The sequence below is a fragment of the Phyllostomus discolor genome, chromosome 3 (assembly GCF_004126475.2).
Source record: "Phyllostomus discolor isolate MPI-MPIP mPhyDis1 chromosome 3, mPhyDis1.pri.v3, whole genome shotgun sequence".
Taxonomy (NCBI): domain Eukaryota; kingdom Metazoa; phylum Chordata; class Mammalia; order Chiroptera; family Phyllostomidae; genus Phyllostomus; species Phyllostomus discolor.
Genome location: NC_040905.2, coordinates 181,325,320 through 181,348,554, shown reverse-complemented (window position 1 = coordinate 181,348,554; position 23,235 = coordinate 181,325,320). Strand labels below are relative to the sequence as shown.

The following is a 23,235-nucleotide window of genomic DNA, read 5'->3' as shown; positions in this document are numbered from 1 at the left end:
TTACATACATTGTCTCATTCATCCTTCTAGTGTTGGTGACCGGAAGGGCAGCGTGGCCAGCCACTTCAACAATGAAAAGAATGGGAAAGGGACATGCACACGGTGAGTCGGTGCAGGGGTCAGGAGTCAGGTCTCTTTCTGGTTGTCTTTCTAATAGAACTTTCACGTTAGTCATGCAAGGCAATTCACTGCTTCCACATTATGGCAACTATCTGGCAGATTTCAGCTAAAAGCAGATTTTAATATTAGATCAAGCCAACGGGAAAAACACATTTCTAGATTAAATTCTCTGTAGGAAGGTTTTAGTCCTAAATCCTTCACCTCACTGGGTCCTGACGTGCATGGCAGGCCGATGCTCAAACGCAGCCTTTTATGACTCCCCCCCGTCCCTGAGAAGAGATGTGACATGGCCTTACCTTGTCTTTAACGTCCAAAGGGCATCTGTTCTCGTGGAGGAATTTCAAGGTATCGACGTGGCCGTGCCGAGAGGCCCAGTAGATGGCATTGGATCCGCCCTGTAGGAAACCAGCGTGCAGTCACATTTCCAGAGAGCTGACAGATCCGAGCGTGTGTCACTCAGCCACACTCTGGTCCCCTTCCTATGTGATGGCAAACTCCCGAGAAGCAACTTCCATGAGGAGTAATACCCCCATTTCTTTTATTTTTGCATGGGGACCGAGGTGATGTGAGATGCTAATGTTCCAGGGAGCTGGGAGAAGGGGATAAGGGACCTCTGTATTATCTTTGCAGATTTTTTTGGGGGGGTGAATCTCAAATTATTTCAAAATAAAAAGTTTCTTTATTTTTTCTTAAAACTTTTATTTGAACTTCTGGTTAGAATTCCCTATATTGTCAAGGGCCAGCTCTAGTCCTTTGACAGTTCTGTTACAGTCTACAGAAGCTGGTGACAGAGCCATTGTAATGACTATCAGCTGTCAATCAACGTGTCTATACTTTCAATGTGATTTCTACCTCAAAGCACATCCTCCTTCTCTGTGGCCCTAATAAACAAGCAGGCAAATATATTTCTGTTGAGATTAATTAGACCATTAAAACTTTTCCAGATGTGACATCTTATAACACTGTTGAGTAAATGTGATCAGCGAGGAGAAAAATCTAGGGTAGTACACATGCGAAGGCTGACATCCAAAAGCAGCCCAGAAAAACATCGATGTTTTCCCCTTTCTTTTTAACATATGTTATATTGGACCAGGCTATTTAAGCAGCTCATCTTCCTTTACAGGAAACCAAAGTGGAACATACATATTATTTTCTTTGTTACCTCTAGGATTAGAAACATTTGGGAATACTTAAAAATTAATTTATTTGCAATAAAAGAAAGTTATGACCTTATCCTGGACATCGATTCTGGAGCCTCTTTTAATAAGCAGCTGCAGCATCTGAATATTTCCACAGCCAGCAGCAATAAGTAACGGAGGTGTCCCATGCTGGAACAGGCAAGAAAAAAATATTATTTTTCAGGTTTGGCAAGAAAGAAAAGGCCCACACTGCTGTCCCATACACCTTCCTATGTCTCAATAGGTGCAGAAGGACTGCCGTATGACAGGGATGGAGGACAGTCAGAACAGGGCCCCTCTTCTCTTTTGGATTCGCTATCAAAGGTGACATTTTCATTTGCAGGATGAGTAGATTTAAAACTTCATGGTTAGAGTTATAACTGGTTCCTGAGGAATGGCCTTGTATGAAGAAAGACCCTGAATGCAAAAAGACCTTATTCCTAAGTTCACTTCACTCTCTAAATAGAAGTGGTTTTTTTTTTCCACTGTATGGAGTTTGCAACCAGAAGGGAACACGAAGAAGCAGATGGGGGTCTCTCCACCCTGGACTTGGAGGTGCACAGTCACCATGATCACCACCCTCTATCATCTTTGACAGAACAGCATCGGACCTTGTTGGGTTGGTTAACATCATAGTTGGACAACGAGCCCAGGAGGTGCTGCAGGCCTGGAACGTTGTCATCATTGATGGCATGGATGATGGCTTTCATCACAAAGGAGTCTTCTTCATCCTTGAGAGAGATGGCAAAGAGATCGTTATAACACGTCCTCACGATCAGCAGGGTACGGACAGGAATGAGCACTGAGGTCTGGGGGGAAGTCTTCCTGCTTGGAGTTCCTACCCTACCCTGGGTCCCTGCTCTACCTTCAACTTTTCTTGCGATAAATATAATTTCTCCCAACTGATTACTCAGGATGATTTTAATGGACAGTATTGAATCATTCTCCTCATTTTACTTAGATTAATAGTTTTTATCTTTTCTTTGGTCCCACTGCCACCCTCACACAATTCCCAAATGCAGTCTCCCTCCTCTTCCTCTCCCTTCTTCTAATGTGCTTCCCTCCTACTTCTTTTTTCTTTCTTTTTTAAAAAGATTTTTATTTATTTATTTTTAGAGAGGGAAGGGAGGGAGAAAGAGAGAAACAGCAATGTGCAGTTGCTGGGGGCCGTGGCCTGCAACTCAGGCATGTGCCCTGACTGGGAATCAAACCTGCGATTCTCTTTGGTTCGCAGCCGGCGCTCAATCCACTGAGCTATGCCAGCCAGGGCTTCTTTTTTTCTTTTAAACATTTCCTGTCTCTCTTTACTCTAGAAGACTGGAGCTCAAGCCTCAGGGAAACGACTGACTTCAGGGGGAAAATAAAGAGCTAGTATCTGCTGATGTGTGATTCTGCCCTTGGAATCCCTGGGTTCCACTCAGGAAACACTGACTATTCAGTTACAGGAGTAGCCTGGTTCCCACAGAATCACCCTTTCTGCTTTCCCTGGAGTCCCCTGTACCTCCAGTGTTAACAAAGCCCTGTTGTCTGATTGTCAGAGGAAAGTCTTGTTGAATTCAAATATGTCTGGTCATATCTGAAGAGTTAATCTGTGATTAGGTTTCAGTTTGGATTAAGGGGGAAAAATTATGGAGTCACTCTCAAGGGTTTTAGACAATCAATGCAATGACAACACAGCAAGTGGGTTCAGCCTTCTGGTCTACCACCAATTGCACCAGAAAGCCCTACTTGCATTTTGCTTGATTTTCTGGTGTGTATGTGTGTTCAGCGGGAGGATTGCCTGTCCCTTTTGTACTACTACAATCCAAAAGTCTCCCAGGTCAATGGCAATAGAAGGCTCTCATTTCAGTTCATAAAAATTAAAATGAGCTCTTCCCTCTGCTACTGGCCTGCTTCTCTTCTATCAAATTGTGTGTGTGGGAGGAGGTGAGTGGTAGTGTCAGAGTTAGTGGGGTGGGAGTAGATATAATGCCAATTAAAACACAAAGAAAAAGGATGAAAGAAGGGTTAGAGTACATCAAATCAGCCACCCCAACTCCCTACCCTGAGCAGAGGAAGGAGAGGCCTCACATTTACATGACTTTGGGTTTTCTGAGTTGTTGAACAAATCAAACAACCTAGACATTCTGAGTCCACAGTGCTAACAAAGAGCCCCACCAAGGCCAACAAATCTGCTTACCAGAGTGTCATCGCTTCTGGCAACACTCATGTTACTTCTGGACAAGAACGACCTGGATAATCTTTGGCACAGTGATATCAAGCGAACGGATTGCTTTAAAGAAAAGAAAAAGAGGATGAATAAAGGCAGGGGGAGTGGATGAGAGAGAGCTCAGGTAATAACACTCAAACTAGTGCAAATGACAGCCTTTGAGATGGCATTCACCGCTGACAGCATGGAGTGCTCAGGGGCAGGCATGATGGAGCATATTTGCTTAAAGAATAATTCTACAGGTGTTATAAACCAAGACAACAGAATAAAGTCTCCATCTGCATTTCATTATTAAACTACAGTACTGGATTTCCTACATCCCTTCCCTCTCGATATTTTGTTCTTTATTCTTTGGGGAATTAGATCTTACCCTAGCAAAACCCTGGCATGACCCCCCTTAGAGAAGCATGGTATGCAATGGTCTTGCCCTGTGTCCTTGGTCTCAGGTGAGCTGGTAATGGTAGATAATGTGACTATCAAAGCTCACACAATTGTTGGAAATGAACAGGAAACAGAATTTGTAAAGCCCCTCCATATCATAATCTTACTTTCCATTTTTTCCGGGCTGCGAACTTCTTGAATTTCTCCATGTTTACTGCTGATGCTTTTCTACTAAGTGCTTGTTGGGTATCTTTCGGCTAAAATGAAAGTCCAAGAAAAAAAATTAGAGCTCTCAAATTACAGAAATGTGTCACATGACACCTTTTTGAAACCTATCCTTACTTGGGATGCTTGCTTACACATTCACCTTGCTGAAATATCAAAACAAATTGAGATAATACGCAAGATCTAGGAACCTAGTCTGCAGAGGCTAACTTTTGTGGTTTGATATAATCTATACAGATTTGATTCTGGGGAAAAGTTGAAAAGTTGAGCTTGGGCTAACCTGAATTACAACTTTCCATAAGACAGCTTGGGAATGGCAAGGTGCATGGTGAAGCCATCTTATGAGGCATTTGAACTTGAATATCATCAAGTAATTTAGAACTGCGAGGGACCTCAGAGGCCCGTGAATTCAGTCTGTCTGATGGCATTAGATTGCCTTCTACAGCATCTTTTTCAGGAAGCAGCTCTACCTCTGAGAGGAAGAGATGGGAGCCCAGGCAACTGCCAGGACCTTGAACAGATAGAACCTGCTTCTGTAGGGCAAGTCCCTGCATCATGGTCTGTTACTGGCTCCATGACTTTATTCTGTAACTGCCATGATCTTCTGCTCTTAGGCATTTCTGTTCTAGCTGAAGGAACTTTAGGTCTTTTTTTAATTTTATAAGAGTTTATTCGAACCAAATTGATGCTGGGGAGAAAGATTTCAAATGCTCTGGAGAATGAGAGATTCAGTTTCTTTTATGAAATTAAGGACGATTACATGATGATGAGCAAAAGCAAGGAGGGGATTAGATTACAGGAGAGCTAACAAGATATGTGCTCTCTTGAAGGTGGTTACCCCTTATGTCAAAGATGTGTTAACACAGATGCACAGCAACAGTGGACAGGGCTTGCTTAAGGTGAAGATAAACCTTGTCATAAAAAAGCTTTATGCCTGGCAACGGGCAGCTGGCAGTGTGTCCCAGGCTAATCCCCTGATGCTGTCCCCAAGGCCCTCTTTTCTCTGACTTCCCAGTGAGCGAAGGCAGCCCAGCCCAGGCTCTCCTGTTGCTTCCTGTATGCTAAGCCCTTCCTTGTGTCACTGTCCCAACTTTAACAAACGCATCCTCACAGTCACCTGCACTTGTGTTGGGAAATCTTTCCTACACAAAGTCAAGGACCCACACACCATGGGTTGGCCTTGGGCAGACCTTGGGCAGACTTGGGCCAGGCCCAGTAACCATGTTTCTACGGTAAACCTTCCTCCACAGAAGACATTCTCATGAGATGATTACTTTAGATTCACCAGATACACTGGTTCTGCACCTTATTACAATGTACACCACCTTGTAGAAGTATGTCTTTGCCCTCTGTTTAAAAACATCTAGATGTGAATTTGCTTTCCAACATGTTGTTTCTGTTTCTTCTGCTCCTATGTACCTGTTAAAGCTATAATTTACAATATATAATATTTGATTAGTCAGCAAATTGAAAGACTACTATTGACTAATCAATAGAATGGCCAGGTTCACTGAAAGAAATAATGTATAAATACTTTCACATTTTGTTATTGCATATCTTCTATGAATTAGCCATGCTAATAGATTTATTAAGCAATAAGTAAAAAAAGTTATATTCCTGGGGCATGACTACCCCACTATGACCTGCCCAGGTAGGAATTTGTGATTGGATCACCCAGTGAGGTTACTTTCCATAGGATCCCTTTATTTCTCATCCATAGCAACTTCAGTTCCTTACTCTACATGCCGACAGGTAGGTAATGTAAGGGTGCAACGTGCAAGGGGGTAGCCACGGGCCCCGGCACAAAGGCGGCTGTGCCAAGTTTCTGGTGGCCTCGTGGAAGGAGGGCTCAGTTTTGGAAGATCTTCCAACTGTTCAAAAGAATTTGGAAATCCAGATTTGATATATTTAAATGTTGGAAATTAATTTTAAATTAAAAAAATACTGTTTGGGCCAACATCCCACAGGTCAAACCAAATATGGCTATTGAATAGACTTGACCTTCAGCTCCTTGTTTATAATCCTGAATTATGACAGCGTTGTCCTCTCCCCCTCTGTTATCATTAGCATACTTTCATCTGTTAGTTGTGTTAAAATGCGGCACCAGCAGCAACACAGTACTGCAGAGGTGCCCTGTGGTTGGAACCCACAGTCACTAGGAATGACCCAGAACAAATGGGTTTCAGGATGCCCTTTCATACCCAAGGCAATCACAATGCACAACTTACCTTGATCCAGGGATGCTGCAAACTATCTTGAATTGTCATTCTCTTCCTTTGTGGGGAGAGGGGAAAGTGAAAGAAAAAAGAACACTGTGACTTTAGAAGCAACCACTCACAGTTGTTTCCATGCTGGCTGCGCCTACAAAACAGAAGTTCTAGAAAATGCAGCTGGGGCCTGCTCCATGGAAGCAAGCTGGAAACAACGTCAGTCTTTGTGTGACCATTTCACTCAGCCTGCAGGACTGACTAAGCAGGCACAAAGGTCCCTGCCTGCATTTTCGGAGGCATTTCACATGGCACACTTCCCTTTGCAGGAGCCAACAACCAGGGTCTCAGCAACGTGGCCACATGCACAGAACAGAGACTAACCCTGGTCTGGCTGAGGCCATGGCTGAGCACCTTTCCGGGACAATGGACACTCACTTTGGATCCTTGACGAGCAGTCTTCTTATGAAATCTTTGGCTAGAGCACTGGTATTACTGAAGTATTCTTCCTCAAATTCATAGTTGACAGCAGATACATTTGCTAACGTTTCTTGCTTAGTGTCTCCGAGAAATGGTGAGGCCCCACTGAGGCTGTTAATAAAGTGGGCACAGAACATGAGCAATTATCTCTCGTGCGGTCATTTCATCCCCATGATCGCTGATAAGGGGAGTGGGGAATAGACTGTAATCTGGCGCTTGCACAGTCACTGTAGAATTCTATTACATTTTATAGGGCCTTTTAAATGTCATGCCCCAAAGCTTCAGCTTAATGCAAAGGATGCCTTTACAAAGTTAATTTGGAATGGCATCTAGTAGGTAAAGAGAAAACCCTCCCTGATTTTCTCAGTGATGGACAGACATGCTTTCTTCCAGTGATTATGCTGCAGTTTCTGATGGCTCATTTTGAATTAGGAGAAAATGTCTAATTAGTATAAACCGAACGTGTCCTGGGGGTGTAAAATGAATGTTTACGTAAAAAGCACGTGTAAGCTGAAGAGATCAACATGGCTGATTAGTAAAACATACGGTCTCAAAGAAAGAGGGAAAGAATACAAGTTGTGGATTTTGGTACTTACAGAATGTAGGTGATTACCCCAATGCTCCTAGACATAAAACAGAAACAAAAACAAACGTCAGAAGAACAATATGATAAACCAGGAAAATGACAACATCAAGGGCGCACTACTTACCACATGTCTGCCTCAAGACCGAGAGGCTCATAGTTGACTATCTCAGGAGCTAAGGGGAAATAAATGCATACTTAGTTTTTGAAGGCAGTGAACCAACAGGTAGTATCTACACATAGAAATCAGGAACACGTAACAGGGGAATGATGCTACAGCTGGGGAGATTCTGCCAACGTAATGTTTAGGAGAAACAAATGACCACAGAAGCAAAGAAACTTACCCACAAATTCTGGCGTCCCAAATATGTTTTTGAATTCATTTCCAAAGTCAATCTTATGGGCCAACCCAAAGTCGATGATCTTGATCCGAGGTTTGGGAACATTTCTATCCAGAAGCATTATGTTCTCGGGCTTAAAGGAAAAGAAAAATATTTGCCGCGATGTTCAGAGCAGCGATATTCACAGTGACAGACAGGTGGGAAGAACCCAGTGTCCATCAGACAAGATCGGGGGCATGCAGGGTGGTGTGGCTGCAGAGCCAGTGTCTATCAACAGAGGAATGGGTAGACAAAGTGCGGTAGATACACACAAGGGAAGGTTACTCAGCCTTAGGAAGGAAGTGGATTCTGAAACATGACACAACATGGAAGAACCTTAGAGACATTATGCTAACTGAAATAAGTCAGATAAGAAAGGGTAAATGTTCCCTGACTTCACTTGTATGAAGTCCTTGGAACAGGCAAGTTCACAGAGCCAGAAAGTGGAATGGTGGCCGCCAGGGGAGGGGGTGCGGGCAGGATGGGGAGCTCCCGTGTCAGGGATACACGGCTTCAGTGTGGGAAGATCAGTAAGTTCTAGAAATGGAACTTCTAGAACTTACTGGTAATGGTTGTATAACCAACCCTGTGAGTATACTGATGCCACTGAACTGCACACTTAAAAATGGTTAGAATGGTGAATTATGCTACCTTTATCTCACTGTAATTAAAAAAAATAGCAGCCATGATATGTTCTGCTGAGGACAAAGTGGTTGGATAGTCCTTCTTTTCCTCTGAAAAACCAACTGGAGAATAGGTATGAAGGGTACATGCAAGAAAACACCAGGAACAATAAATGTGTTGGTTTAGGTTCTCCTAGTAGTAGACCTGTGATGGGGATTCAGGTGCAAGTTGCTTATGTGGGGGCCACTTGGTAGAGAAATGGGGGGACAAGCAATGGAAGGGAGCTGATACAAGGTGTCTTATCAAGGTGGGAGTGATGGAGTGTCATCCCTTTAGGAAACTGGGGAGAAAAAGTAGCACTCAGAGTCTTCCAACTAAAGCAGGAGGGAGTTAGGGTGTTTACCCACCATCTCCGCATCCTCCGCTGCTAAGAGCTGCCACTGTGGGCATTCACTGTTGGGCATTTCCCGCTCCCAGGGCAGTGAGCCATGGGTATTTGCAACAACAGTCTGTGGGGTGTGTATCAGTGAGCACTGGGGGGATCCAGATGGGGTCCTGACAGCTTCACTACAATAAACATGAATGAAATCCTTTCTCCTCTAAAGTCCCATCCTAGCTCCAATGATCTGAATCATTCCCTTGGCCATTGATCACACACGGCTTTGCGACAGTCTTTTCACTGCCTTGGATTGTACCTTGAATCTTAACATAGTCCCTTCCTGTTGCTCATGGGTGCCTTACCTTCCCAAAGAGACCATAACCCCTGTGATGGCTGGGAGTATGACATTTTCTCCCATAATGCCCTGCCTCCAGCCAGGCATGACCCTATTTAGCCAGATTTGGAGTTTGGCTTGGTTGATTGCCGGTGACAGAGCCTGGCCCATCAGCCTTTGCATCAAGAGGAAGAGCAGAGATCAAGGTACCTTCTATCTTACATGCCCTGCAGCCACAGGGGGATAGAGGCCAGGAAGACAGCAGGCACTCCCGGCTGACAATGTCCCATCACCAACAGTAGCTCCTTTGCTTAAAGACCTTACTGGTAAGACCCCCAGGTGTTTCCCCAGGGATTCTTGAATGTGATTGTTAATTGTAAACCTCTATTCCACAAAAAAACTTAGGAGTCTCTGCAGAAGGCATGCATTATACACTTGCTAATTTACATGGATAATTCCGTGTGTTAAACCCACAGGCATGGCACAAGTATCTCTTTCAAATGCCTCAACGGCCAGTGCTGTGGTTTCTATCAGCTTCTATCCAGCTACCACTCAGCAACGTACCTTAAGATCAAAGTGGGCAATCTGAAGGGAGTGCAGGTAGTAAACACCATTAAGGATTTGTTTGAGAAATTCGGTTGCTTCCTCTTCCGTCAAAGATTCCTTTTCAGCTAAGAAGTCAAATAGCTCACCACCTGCAACACTGGAAAGCAAGAAGCCGAGGTTATTGATGACAATTCTGTTTCTGACTGATCTGTTCTCTTGCGGACTACTGGCACGTTCGAATTTCAGGCAAGAGAACAGCATTAGGCCATGCTAAGCACAGAATCAGGACTTTCCGTGCTTCTCATCACTGGGTGAGAAATCTGCATTCAGGTACGTTTGTGCTTGAAACCACCTGGGTACCATTTTCCTAACGGTGCTATGTTCGCAAGTGAGGTGGGGAAGCAGAGGATGACAATGTTCTGGCTGACAATGTCCCATCATTGGGGGGATATCAATGTGTCCTTAAAACATTTTAATTAAACATACTTGGAGGTGAAGTCTTAAGTCACTGACTAAGAAACAAAACTACAAGCCAACTTTGTATAGTATGTACTAAAAATACATCTCCCTAGCTCAACCAGAGAGTACCTGGAAAGTTCATATTCTGTATGTTAGCCAATTTTTTAAGGGCTCAAATCATAATATATAGCCTGATAAGGATTTTTCTTTTGTATTTGTTAATATGCAAATCCCTATATATTTATAAAAATCATAGTAATTAATTTAACCGATACCTTAAGGACTAAGAAAAAACTGACACAAAATTGAAATGCACAGCTCAGTCCCCTGGACAGACTGTGGGTGCCTGGAGGCCAGAGGTCAGCCCCCAGCCACCTGCCACCTCCTCGCACAGCCCCAGCCACACGGCAAGAGCTCCGAACATTTTTATCAAGACATAAATGAACAAACTCCCCTGATTAATGGCAAATAACAGGGAACTTTTAATAAGACTTTTTATAAGTTAATGTTTATCGTTTAACCATACATTTACAACATAATAATTAACTGCAATTATGCACATAACTGCTGTGTTCATTATCTTTCTTTCGGCAAGACAGCTCCATAAACATTATACCTACATCTACAACTGGTGCGCATGAGATTAAACAATAACGACAAAAAAAAAGCTGTTTTCTTAAAGAAAAGTTTCAGAATCCTCCCCTTCACCCTCCAAGTCAGTGTCTTCCTTAGCCTGGTCCAGGGTCCAGGGGGTCAGGATTGCTTGGGCTGTGTTAACAGTGCAGATTCGGGGCCTCACTTCCAAACTGCTGCCTGAGGATTTCTTAGAGTGGGGGCGAGGAAACGCAGCATTTTCAAACAGACACCCCAGGTGACTGATAGCGCACTGACAACCAAGGACCCTTATTCAAAGTCTTAATTGCCAGCCTCTGCAGCAAGACTTCCCTCTGATATTTAACGTTGGGATGGTTAGCCAGGGGGTCACGGGACTCCTCCACCCCGGGGGCCCTCGCAGAGGGCTCTGGCAGACCCGCGATGTGCTCCGGCCAGGGCCAGCCAGGAAGGCCAGGAGCCCCGCGGGTGGCACAGGCCTGCGGTTGGCGACACTCCTGGGGCCGTGGCCTGCCTGCCTGCAGCCTTGGGGCCTCGCCGCCCTCCCCTCCCCACCGTGTACGTGCCCTGCACTGGCTCCCACACAATCCCGTGAACCCTTGGCTTCTCACTTTTCTATGTTCTGACCCCTCTCACCACCAACAATAACGAAGAGGGGAACCTCCAACTGTAGGAAACAAGAAGGAGGAAACGTGGGAAACTGTCATCCGACCAACACCGAGACAGATGCTGCGGCGCCCGTTTGCGTCTGTGCTCTCTGGTGCTGGCGGCCAGTGCTCGGGGTGACCACGGCTCCGAGGGCCCCCAGCTGGCACTCGGGCTCAAATCTTAATTCTGCAGCCAGAAGTTGAGTCCTGCTCTCGGAGCCTCCTCATTTTTCTCACCACACAGGATAATAGGAGCGATTAGCTTCAGGGTTTTGAGGACTGAAGACAATATACACAGAGCAAGTGGCAGCAGGTCCGGCAGGAGGCTGAGGCCCAGCAGTGGAACTGGTGCTACAATGAAGGAAGGAAGCCGTCTTTCCTGCAGCGGGCCAGGCCCCTACCCGGGGCAGGCTCCAATGTGAAAGTCCCGTCCTGCTTCTCCCCTCTCTGCACTCAAGTCCACCGGTGTGGCCAGACCGCTGCACTCCCGGGAGGGGCTTCTCCTGTGACTATGCTGCCCAGTCCCAGCCTCGCCCCTCTCTGCCCCACTTCCAGGGTCTTCCACATGCTCCCTCGCTCACAGAATGCTGGTTTCCTGACATGGAAAAACAACTGGGGTTTGGCTGCCTGGGTTTGGGGAGACTCTGAGGGCACCCAAACAGCTTGGTTCAGTGCGGAGGCTCAGGTCCTTCCTAGGAACTCCACAGCTGCCCCAGGCCAGGCCTTTGCTCCTCTGTCTTGGCTGATGTGGCCACCTCTTGCCCCCCTTATTCAGTCTTCTTGTGCTGAGCAACCCGACTCCAATGGTGCTGCCTGGCCATAGAAGCGAGAACCAGGAACAGCCCTGGAGCCCCCAAGGGAGGGACCCGCCCGCAGAGTGGCAGGGCCTGATCAAGACCGAGAGAAAGAAGGCCCGGGTCATCTCTAGTTTTCTCCGTCTGCCCTGCTCTCAAGTCCTGTTCAAATCTCACGTCACTCATGATGGGGTCCACACCATCTCTTATCCGGGAAGCCAAATCACTCAGCCAGACGTCCGGAGGTTTAGGGGAGTCCCCGTCACTGGGGCCGGACCCATCGCTGGGTTCCTGCTGCCCCGAACTCCCTAAGTACCCACGCATCCTCCTGCACATCAGAACGAGAAGGCAGATGACTCAGCCAGGAACCTCTACTTACAAAGTCGTTAGACTCATTAATCAAAGTAATAGAAAGTAAGTGATTTTAACCAGGGTTTGGGGAGCACGACAAACATCATTGGACAATTTATCCCTATTTAGCCACCCCCCCATCTCAGAAGGTAGAAAGCAACTTGCAGGTTTTTTCACATCGGCACTTTCACATGCATGCTCAGAACCAGAATGCAAACGCTTCAACAGCGCTGCCGCTGACGAGCCAAACAAAGTCAACAAGGGGATTGGGCGAACCGCGGCACTGCCTCTCCCTCTTTGTTCCGGATCTTACATTTTGTTGAAGAGAAGGAGGATTGACGGAGAGAGACAGAGATGAGCAATCTGTGTGGCAAATTTAGAAAGTAAGTCTTAACCTCCTTTATTAGGTCTTTGAGTCAGAGTGTTTTAAATTATAGCATTATCATGGAAATTATGTGAAATGAATGCTAATAAGCATTGGTTGTTTTTGCCAAGAGAGCTGGAAAATATGAAGTTTCCCTCTCCTTCCATTCCTTTCCCTCCCACCAATGCCTCCCCTAAGAGCTAGCGTAACAGACTGTAATTAGGACACATTACAGCTTTAAAAACAAAGTGGGCCTTTGGAGTGACATAAGAGGAATTATCACGGGGTTCCAGTTTCTAAAATAAGACACTGTTCAGGGTTCCTAACTCTTGCTAGGAACTGTGCAAGACATAACGGGACTTGATTCTGAGCTGGGTCTGGTCATAATGGAAACTTCAGGAGACTCTGGGCTACAGACCACACGTGACAAGCCATTTCAAGGCAGACTTGATGCTTCAGGGTTGGGCTGACCTTCCCACTGGGTGTCACAGAACGAGCATGTGTGGTTGGTAAATTGGGGGCCAGCGGAACAATTCAGGAACTCCCAGGGCACACCCACGTGCGGCCTGCTATGACACCGGACCCTGGGTGACATGGCAAGGAGACTGGATGGGCCTGTGCACACGGGTGTCCCAACCCCAGCTCTGGCCTCAGGTTGCGGGTGACTGAAAAGAAGTTATGGATCGCATCACTGCGCCGGACTCTGCTATCTGTATAATGAAAGGGTTGAACAACTGGGTAAAGTGTCTTTCTAAATAACCTTAGTGTACATAACAATAACTGGGAGAATTTGATAAAAATGCAATTTTTTAGAACCCACTTACTGAGGTGCAGACTCAGTCCCAGGGCCTGCATTTTAACCAGTTACTCAGGTGATCCTGACATCGATGGACCACACTGAGAAGCTGATCTCTCAGGTTCATAAGCCCATGTGTGGGCGTGGCAGATCTAGTCCTATGCTCCCACCAAACTCACCTTTCCCTCCTGCATGCAGAGCTAATCTGCACATCCCAGCTCCCTGGAATCCAAAACTAGCTCTGGCCAGTGGAATGTGAACCAAGGTGGCGTGTGCCGCTTCCAGGCCTGGCTCCTGGAACATCCCACATGATCCTCTCCCCTCTCTCTCCTCTCTCTCCGGTCACCTGAACACAGATGACCCAGCAGAGGCCCCAAGGGGCACCAGGGGAGAGCAGAGACATTAGATGGAAGACTGTGGATCCCTGAGTCACTGTCTGAGGGACAGCAACCCGCCCTGTAACATCTGCATGGGACTCTGAGTAAATAAGAAATAGATGCCCTCATGTTAAGCCACTGAGATTTTTGTGGTTGTATTCCATCTGCTCTAAATACAAATTTAATCTGGAGTAATAATGCAATACATTTTCAAAATTAAAATTAAAGGAGAGCAACCAATGCAAAGCACAGAGTACGCTAACTGTTCCTGTTTTCTATTGCTGTATAGCAGATTTAGTAGCTTGAAACATGACATTTTTTTTTGAGCCTCTTAAGGTTTCTGTGGATCAGGAATCCAGGAAGGGTTGGCTGGGCAGCTCTGGCTCAGGGTCTGCCATGGGGGTACCATCAGAGAGTGGCTGAATTTGAACCTACGGGACTGCTGGAGCATCTGGGAGTGGTCTGGGCATCTCTCTCCAGGTGGCACCTCCACGTGGTCTCCATTTGGACTAGGTGGGCGTCCTCCCAGCACGGCCGACTCAAGACAAGGGAACTATTTACACTGCAGCCCACGGCTCCAAGGCAAGTGCTCTGGCAAGCAGGGCAGAAGCTGCCTCAGAAGTCACACAGCACCCCAAGTGAGTCCGAAACCCACCCAGATTCACGGAAAGAAGATTTAGGAATTTCCAGGGTCTAGACACACGTGAAGGCCCGGCGATGGTGCTGCTGCAGCCACCTTCGGAAAATATGTCCTTCTACCTACGGCAGGTGAACTGAAACTCTCCACCTCACTTTATCCCAAACGTCTATTTTATAAGGGTTAGGTGCAGGCAGTTACACGAGTCTGCTAGAGCTGCACTAGCAAACTGGGTGGCTTCAAACAACAGAGTCATTGTTTCTTGGTCCCGGATGCCTCAATCCAGGTGTCAGCAGGGTCACACTCCCTCTGAAACCTGGAGGGGAATCTTCCTTGCTTCTTCCTCGCTTTTAGCAGGTGCTGGCAACCTCTGGCATTCCTTGGATGCAGACACATCACTCCAAACCCCCACCTCCACACAGACTCATCTCTGCGTCTCTTTACTTGGTCCTCCCTCCGTGCACGTCTGTGTCTGCGCTCATTTCCCCTTTTTGCAAGGACGTCAGTCGCACTGAATGAGGGCCCACCCTGGCGGCCTCATTTTAATCTGATCACATCTGGTAAGACTGTTTTCAAACAAGGTCACACTCTGATGTACTGGGGTTAGGGCTTCAACTTACTATTATTTTTTTGTGGGGGGGAGGGGCATAATTCAATCCATAACAGGTAGTAATTGCTCATAAGCTGCAAACCAAATGTTAAAGGATGGCTAAAGCAACTCAGAAAGAGGAAACAAGGAAAGGGAAGGACGATTACAATCCGCTAGTGTTTTTGTTAGTCTTGCTTTCAGGTTCCCCTCCGAAGGAAGGGTTCATTCGTGCACTGTTTATAAGCTTTTAAATTCAGGTCACACAGATGTGGGTGACCAACGCATATCTACTCCAGTCCTGAAGTGATTCCTTCAGTCCTTTGAGATGATCCTTCTATTCATTCATGCATTCATTCATTATTTACTTTTAATCCTCACCTGAGGACCCTTTTTCATTGCTTTTAGAGACAAAGGAAAGGAGAGAGGAGGGGAGAAAGAGAAACATTGACATGAGAGAGAAGCATCAATTGGTTGCCTCCTGTCTGGGCCCACGCACCTGGGGACCCCCTGCACCTGCCCTGGGCATCTCACGTGCCTGGTCTGGGGACTGAACCCACACCTGTGCCTGTGCCTTGCCTGGGAATAAACCCCGCAACCTTTCGGTTACAGGACGACGCTCCAGCCAACTGAGCCGCACCGGCCAGGGCAGTGATTCTTCTTTTAAACATAACTATCCTGGTGGCTGCCATGAGAGGTGTGAGCAGAAGGAAGTGCCTGCAGCTTCTCCAAATAAACCCGAACTTGAAACTCAGTGCTCCATTGTCCTCACAGTGTGTTGGCAATTCTATCCTGTTCATCTTGGGGAAGTCCTGAAGGCATCTTTTACATTCCCACCTCTCCCATTCTAATTTAAATTCCGTGGGTAACTGAGGACTAGGGGAAGAGTGTAAAATGGAAGCTGGGGAAGCTAAAGGGGAAGATGAGGCCTGACCTCTCCCTTCCACAGTTGTGACACTGACGTGACTGTAAGGTCCGGAAGTAGGCAGGGGTTTGGGAACACAGGCCTTAGTTTATATACTGTGTTGTCCTCAAATTCCCCCCAAACTATCAAAGGAATCCCTAAGCTTAACACTCCTTTGAATCCAACATGCAAGATGTCTGTGAAAAATACGTTTTCTATCTGTTTCACCTAAAATTCAAGTAACAACTTAAAAGGAGTTCTGGGGCTTCACATTGAAAAGAAAGCCCAGCACTCAAAATTCATGGGAGAAGTGACCTTTCATTTTCATCTTCCCCAGTGAGGTTCTGCAAAAAGCAGGCGGGAGCCTTCTGAAGGTTTCTAGAACAAAATCCCTAAGGGAAGAACATCGCTCAAAGGTTACAAGGCGTTGGAGGCAGGCATTGGGGTTTCAATCTGGGCTCTGACTCAGATAAGCAGGTGAAGTGACCTTTTGAGGCACAGCTGCTGTGTCTATAGAATGGGGGCATTAACACCTACTGTTCACTATTACTACTGGGGGGCGGAATGGGGATAGGGGCATAAACAGCACAAGGTAAATGCCTTAACTTTCTTCCCCACAGGCAACAGGGTGAGAAAAACCCCTGAAGCTACTCTCTGTCTTTCTCTCTCTCCTCCAGATGCTAGCTGCTGGTGTGAGATTCTGACGTGGCTGTCACGTTAACAGTGGAATGAGGCCACATGTGCCTGTGGTTATGTTACCGGCATGTGGCTAGAACAGGGGAGCAAAGGGAACTAGACATTGAGCCTAATAAACTGGGGAGCATGGTAAGCCTGCTTGCTAGTCAGAAAGCCACAGCTTTATGCCCCAGGGGACTAGAGCATTGCTTCGCCAAGGGGATTGACACGCCTCCCTCCCCACCTTCTATACCCGCTTGCTGGGGGCGCTGGGGGAAGTGCTGCTGGATGCTCGCTAGAGGCCTGTCAGTCTAACTAGGGGGTGAGGGGATATAAACCCAACCAAAGTCCACAAAAACCTGGGAAGTTGATTGCTCACTCTGAGAAAGCACCGGGTCCCCGGGTCCGTCACAAACTCAAGCTCCTGGTTATAACCCCAGAGTAACAAAGCAGCTCTCCTTTCTCTTGCTTATGACCCGCACTCCCACAGCGCATGTGCCTGTTCTCTCTATGGCCACATGGCCCATGGCCTCCAGGAGGGAGCTTGAATAACCGCAGTACAGCAGTTGGCTGCAGCTGGACACACACGCTAAGCCAGCCAGATGCCGGGCTGGACTGCACTTTACTATGGAGCACAAACTCTGGGCAGTGGCCTTCATCCAGGCCCCGTTAGATAAGACTGGACTTCTTCCATGGTGAGAGAGACGGAGATGGGACATTGGGGAGTCAGGAGGGAACCCCCTTAATTGTGCATCATCAATAAACCACACCACAGAGCCCCATCCTCCCATGAGGGTCTCGGGAAATTCTTTTCCTTCGGACACTGCAAGAACCTGACTTCCACAGATAACAGTTAACAAACAGTAGAGTTTTCCTGAAATGCGTGAACATTCCTGGGGCCAAAACCCCTGGGGAAGAGGTGGGTACTTGGACTAGACACAGTTAAGGTAGAAGCTGGGCTGCGGCTCCGGGTCTGTGGGAGAGAGAACACCTCTCTCTGAACCCTCCCTTCAGTCTGGACTGAGAGGAATCTAGATGTGCCTCAGAGCCGCAGGGAGGGTTGGGGGAAAGGTCACCCTGAGGGTGTGGGGGGAGGAGGGCTGGGGCTCAGCAGAAGGAAGTGCCAGCCCCCCCCACCCCAGCCCAACAGCACCCATTTATTGTGACTCTTGTTCCCTCCTATTAAATAAAGATGTATCTAACTTGTCTCTGTCCAGCCTCAATTGCGTAATGGGAAACTAAAGAAAAAAGTGGTTTTTAGCTTAAGCAACTGTTAAGGGAACACTGAGGCCTGTGTGGACAGAGGGGATTAGAGAGAGTCCACAGGGAAGTTCAGTTTCATGGGCCCAAACGACTTGCACACCCAGGGGCTCCTTCCCCACACGCGGCCCCTAAGGGCCAGCCTGGAGGGCCTGGGCTTACCAGGGTGATGGACCATTCGCCCGCTCCATTCCGGTCGGGGAGAACTGAGCTCTAATTTGGTCTCTTAAAAATATTACGCAAGAATTACATAAATATATTATCTCAAAGAAAAACAAAAACATCCATATATAAAACGAAAGTCCCTTCTGACTAGCCCCCTCCGCCCCATTCCCAGCCCTCCCCCTCCCTACCTCCTCAAATGCATATCCCATTATGAACACGGTGTACATCCCTTCCAACGTTGTATGTGTGTTCTGTGAACCACACGGCACCAGTTTACGGATGTTTTAAGGACATACATGGCATCAGACTGTACGCGCTATTCTGTAATTTGCTCTTTCACCCCAGCAATGGTTGGTCAAGAGCTCTTGTGTCCTACTTTTCTCGGCTGCCTGATGTTCATGGGGATGTCTAGATCGGAGTTTATCTGACCATTTATGTTTTCCATTTTTTGCTATCACAAGCAATGAGGCAATGATTTTTTGGTGTACCTGCATCCGCTAAGGGTGTGAGGTTTTTGCCTCAGCCTGAAGATATATACCCCAATACAGAATTTCTGGGTTGACAGTTAGGATGGTTTTTATGTATTTAAGGAATGTGCTGAGTCTCCAGAGCCTCTTGCTAGGTATTATCATTCTGGACTAATCTGAAGGGTAAAATAAATGAGTTACTGTTTTATCCTACATTTCCCTGCTCTGTAGCAAAATTTATACTGTTTCACAGGATTATGGACCATCTGTACTTGAGTGGGTATAAACTGTCTGCCCACAGCCTTTGTCCATTTTTCTATTGGTCCGTCATTGTTTTTAATTTTAATTGATTGATAGATGTTCCTTACCTCTTCCTGATACTATAAGCCTTGATCTCTTCTGTATTCCGAATGTTTTCTCCCCATCTGTTACTTGCCTTTTAACTTTGCTTGAAGTGATGTTCTGTTGAACAGAACTTTTACACTTGGATGCAGTCAAACTTATCAATCTTTGTAGAAATTGAGATTTTCTAAACCAAACATGAGGACAATGAAATAGCAGGTGGAAATTAGCAGCTCCGTGATCCATAGCCAGGTACTTAATCTTTCTGGGCTCATAGGGCTCGTAGGTATTCGCGACGGCTGCCTGTGGGCCCAGATAGGCGAATGGAATTTCAAAGTGTTTTTTTCCAGCACTACTGTTCCTTCTCAAATCCCTGTGCATCTCTAGATTGGGAGCCACCTGAGGCAGGTGATTACCCACTGGTGATCCCCTGAGCCTGCCGCGGAGCCAACTGCCTGCATCTCTTCGCGACTCCGCCTCCAGTGACATCACGTCAGAACTGGAAATTAGCCGTGGTGGGATTTGTATCATAGGAACAGACAAACATTACAAAGCAGGGCTTTTCTTTTCTTTTTAAAAAGATTTTATTTATTTATTTTTAGAGAGAGGAGAAGGGAGGGAGAGAGGAAGGGAGAGAAACACTGATTGGTTGCCTCTTGTATGTGCCCTGACCAGGTTCCAAACCCACAACCCAGGCACGTGCCCTGTCGAGGAATCGAACCGGTGACCTTTTGCTTTGCAGAATGATGCCCAACCAATTGATCCACAACAATTCAGGGCCAAATCATGGCTGTTCTTGCCTGGAGAACCACTGTTACACATTTACCAGAACACCACTGACTTGCAGTATCCTAGGTACCACCATCTGCCCGCATAACCTTCATCTGAGGGCTGCTGTTCCCACTCAGGGACAACTATGGTGAGAAAATTACTTCTTGTGTAGACTTGAAATCTAGCTCTGGTAACACAGGTCCTGAGCCTGCCTTCCAGGACAAACTTTTTCTATAACAGTATTTGTCTGCCATGCAGTCTCTGTTGCAACTATTTGACCCTACTACATATTCTTCTTGTTTTTTCCTTCAGCCACTTAAAAATGTGGAACTGTTTTTCCTCAAGATCTATGCAAAACTGGGCACCAGGCTCTGGCCCACTGGCTGTAGTTTGCTAAGCCCTGCTCACAAACAATGTGAGACACAGAACACTGGTCACTCTGTGACCTGCCTGATCACCCTCCCCATCTCTGAAGATGGTTCTCATATACCTCTCTGGGTCTTTTCTTCTCAAGCCTAGGATTCTGCCAGGGTTGTCTTAAAAGTCAATGCCAAACACAGCTGAAGCGATTGAGGACTGTTTCTAGAATCTGCTTCACTGGGTCCCAGTAGCTATGGTGAACACACTGACATCACAGGCCCAGTTAAGGCAGGAAGAGGTATAGAAACCTGGGCTGAGGTCGGTCAGGTGCTCCGGCTGACTCAGGAACATCACAGGGTCTAGAAACAGCAGAGCACAGCGGATCTATGTACGTGCCAGCTGTGTGATCCGGGGCCCAGCCAGTAGCCCGGCTGATGCTGCAGGGAACGGAGATGAGCCAGCCCAGCAGAGCCCTGCCCACACCTGATCAAAACAAATGGCTGTTGCCATGGTAAGTCACTCAGCTCTGAAGTTGTTATGCAGCAAAAACTAACGAGATCAGGGATCAGAACCCTACCTCCTTGGGCTCTGGTGAAGATTAAATGTCTATAATGTGCTTAGTTCAATGCTTGGCACATAAAAAATGTCCTCAGTGAATGGTAATTGTTATTCAGAAAAAATACAGCTGCTTGAATCCCCTTCTAGAAATAAGGGGGAATGTTTTACCTCCTTATCTTAGGAGGTTGGGTCCTTGGGCCAAGCTTTCTTTCTAAAGAGGCTGATGTTTTTTGTGGCTTCTTTATTAGATGAGATAAAATGAAAAGCACTGAGCGCAGAGTATGGCATATAGTAGTTGCTCAGGAAATGTCAAAAATCTTTCCACTTTGATGCCCAGAAATTCCCACTCCCAACCCACCCTCCAGCCCACCATGTAAACACTGCACCTTACAGTTCTGCCTGACCCTTACACTCTCCAAGAGCTAATGACTTTATTTCAGCTCCTTTGCATCCAGGTGGACAAGGGGCCTCCATGATGCACAGAGGGCAGACTGTTGTAACTGACAAGGAAATTGAACAAATGGATTGCTGGTCTACATGTTTTTAGGGTTGTATGCTTTGTGCAGAAGGGACCAAACCTGTTTGGAATGCCAGCTACAATTAGAAAAGAAAGGTTCTAGGCTCATGAAATGGACCACATTTGGAGATAAGCTGGCATCCCCCAAAGGTCCCTTGCCTCAAAAATCTGGTCTCCTATTGTCATGAAGGACTGATGAATCTGTGAGGCTGGAATAAAGTACAGACTTCTTGGAAAAGAAGTGAAGATTTTAAAGCAATCACTTTCATTCACAGTGAAACAGCAGAATCACCACTTTCTTTGAGATGGAAACAGAATGCTGGATTGGTAATCAGAAAGTACATCATGACTTGTCAATACCAGCAGGCACTGCATGACGTGGGACCAGACCACACGGCTTAGTTAGGAAGGAGGCAGTAGTCGTGGACAAAGCCTAGTAAGTGACAGCGTTCTAGTCCAAGTGGTCCCCCTGGTAAGATTATCAACACCCCTTACTGAATGATTGCATGTTCAAACTCAAGGCCAAATGAGGGAGCTGAAGTTTGATGAGGCAGATTTTCAAACAGGAGGCTGCAGTTCTCAGCTAGACATGACACTAAGGGGAAAAAAATTCCTTATTTTGTTTTAAATTGAAGAAGCTTTATGTGGAATACAATGAGGCATTTATGCAATAAGCCAACAAATCAAAAACAGTTTCATTTCCCTCTTTCTCTTTCAGGGAAGAGAATCTATTTGCCCTCTTCCCACTGACTAGATCAAAATGATTGCAAGTCTGGAAAATATGCTATTAGTTCAGAGCCGTGTTTTGATAGAGCCAACTCTCTGGAGAAGAAAAGCCTGATGGTTGTTTTTTTGGGTGATCAAGGCCTGCTGCTCAGGCAGTTCGGTGACAGGTCATGCCTACATGATGTCTTATGTAGGTGGTCATCACACCTACAACGGATTAATGTGAGCAGCAGCCCTCCCACCCCCACCTTGAAGCATTTGCTCATTTTCTGATTCTCCACTTGCATTTGTTTCTGTATTGGATAAAGAGAGGCAGGGCATGGGAAAGAGAAATGGATGGGGGAGGTAACATAAAAATATTCCAATGGATAAAATCAGTTTAAGGATTCCAGAGCCCTGGCTGATGAGACTCAGTTGGTTGGATGTTTTCCCACAAAGCCAGGAGTCACTGGTTTGATTCAAAGTCAGGAGTGACTGGTCAGGGCACATGCCTGGGTTGTGGGTTTGGTTTCCAGTCGGGGTGCATGTAAGAAGTGGCCAGTCAACGTTTCTGTCTCACATCAATGTTTCTCTCTCATTTTTTCTTCCTCCCTTCCCCTCTCTCTCTTAAAAAAATCTTCCAGAAACCTCCCAGAAACAAAAGCAATGGAGTCCATCAATTCAGGAAGGGAAACAGGAGAAAAGTGTAAGACAGCAAGAATGACAACCTTTGCAGAGCAACGGCTCAATGTGTTTCCTGCAAAATTCCAGGAGACCAAAGGCTTCCCTTAGAAAGATATGATAGGGCACAAGATAGGCAGCCAACCGTGGATGCTCGGAGACCCTGAGGTTTCTGGGCTAGAGTGCTGAGAAGCATGGATCAGGAGCCACCCAGGCCTTGGTTCTAATGGGGAACTCTAATGAGGTGGGGAAGAGGGAAGGGAGGGAAGAGAGGAAGAGCCAAAAGTATCCACTCCTGGAGAAATTATAAACTAATTCAGATGAGAAAAAAGCAGGTGCTAGTGTGCTAGAAAGGGACCCAGGGCAGAGTAGATCCTCAGCTACCTGTGCTAGGAATGCAGGTGGATTTCAAACCTGGGGCATGAGGTGGGTCCCACATTAGTCAGCATCCTCAGGACTACAGACGGGCTTGGGCCCTTCATTTTAATAAAGACATGGAGTCTGGAGAATGTTTAAGAAATGCCACCCTGACTAGGAAGGTGTTGCAAGAGGCTGACCGTA

At 46.5% G+C, this 23,235-nt stretch overlaps 1 protein-coding gene across 6 annotated transcripts in view; it reads right to left on the bottom strand.

The window, feature by feature from the left end:
* The window catches only part of DAPK1 (death associated protein kinase 1), a 179,047-nt gene that overhangs the window by 45,775 nt on the left and 110,037 nt on the right, over positions 1-23,235 (bottom strand). For all 6 annotated transcript variants that reach the window (XM_028508241.2, XM_028508222.2, XM_028508230.2 and 3 more), the window contains exons 4-14: positions 9,665-9,803; positions 7,728-7,857; positions 7,511-7,559; positions 7,397-7,423; positions 6,759-6,911; positions 6,342-6,387; positions 4,056-4,145; positions 3,478-3,570; positions 1,910-2,029; positions 1,350-1,448; positions 417-515 (exon numbers count right to left, since the gene is read on the bottom strand). In XM_028508241.2, coding sequence (XP_028364042.1) covers positions 417-515; positions 1,350-1,448; positions 1,910-2,029; positions 3,478-3,570; positions 4,056-4,145; positions 6,342-6,387; positions 6,759-6,911; positions 7,397-7,423; positions 7,511-7,559; positions 7,728-7,857; positions 9,665-9,803 — 1,045 coding nt within the window. The remainder of the gene's footprint in view (positions 1-416; positions 516-1,349; positions 1,449-1,909; positions 2,030-3,477; positions 3,571-4,055; positions 4,146-6,341; positions 6,388-6,758; positions 6,912-7,396; positions 7,424-7,510; positions 7,560-7,727; positions 7,858-9,664; positions 9,804-23,235) is intronic.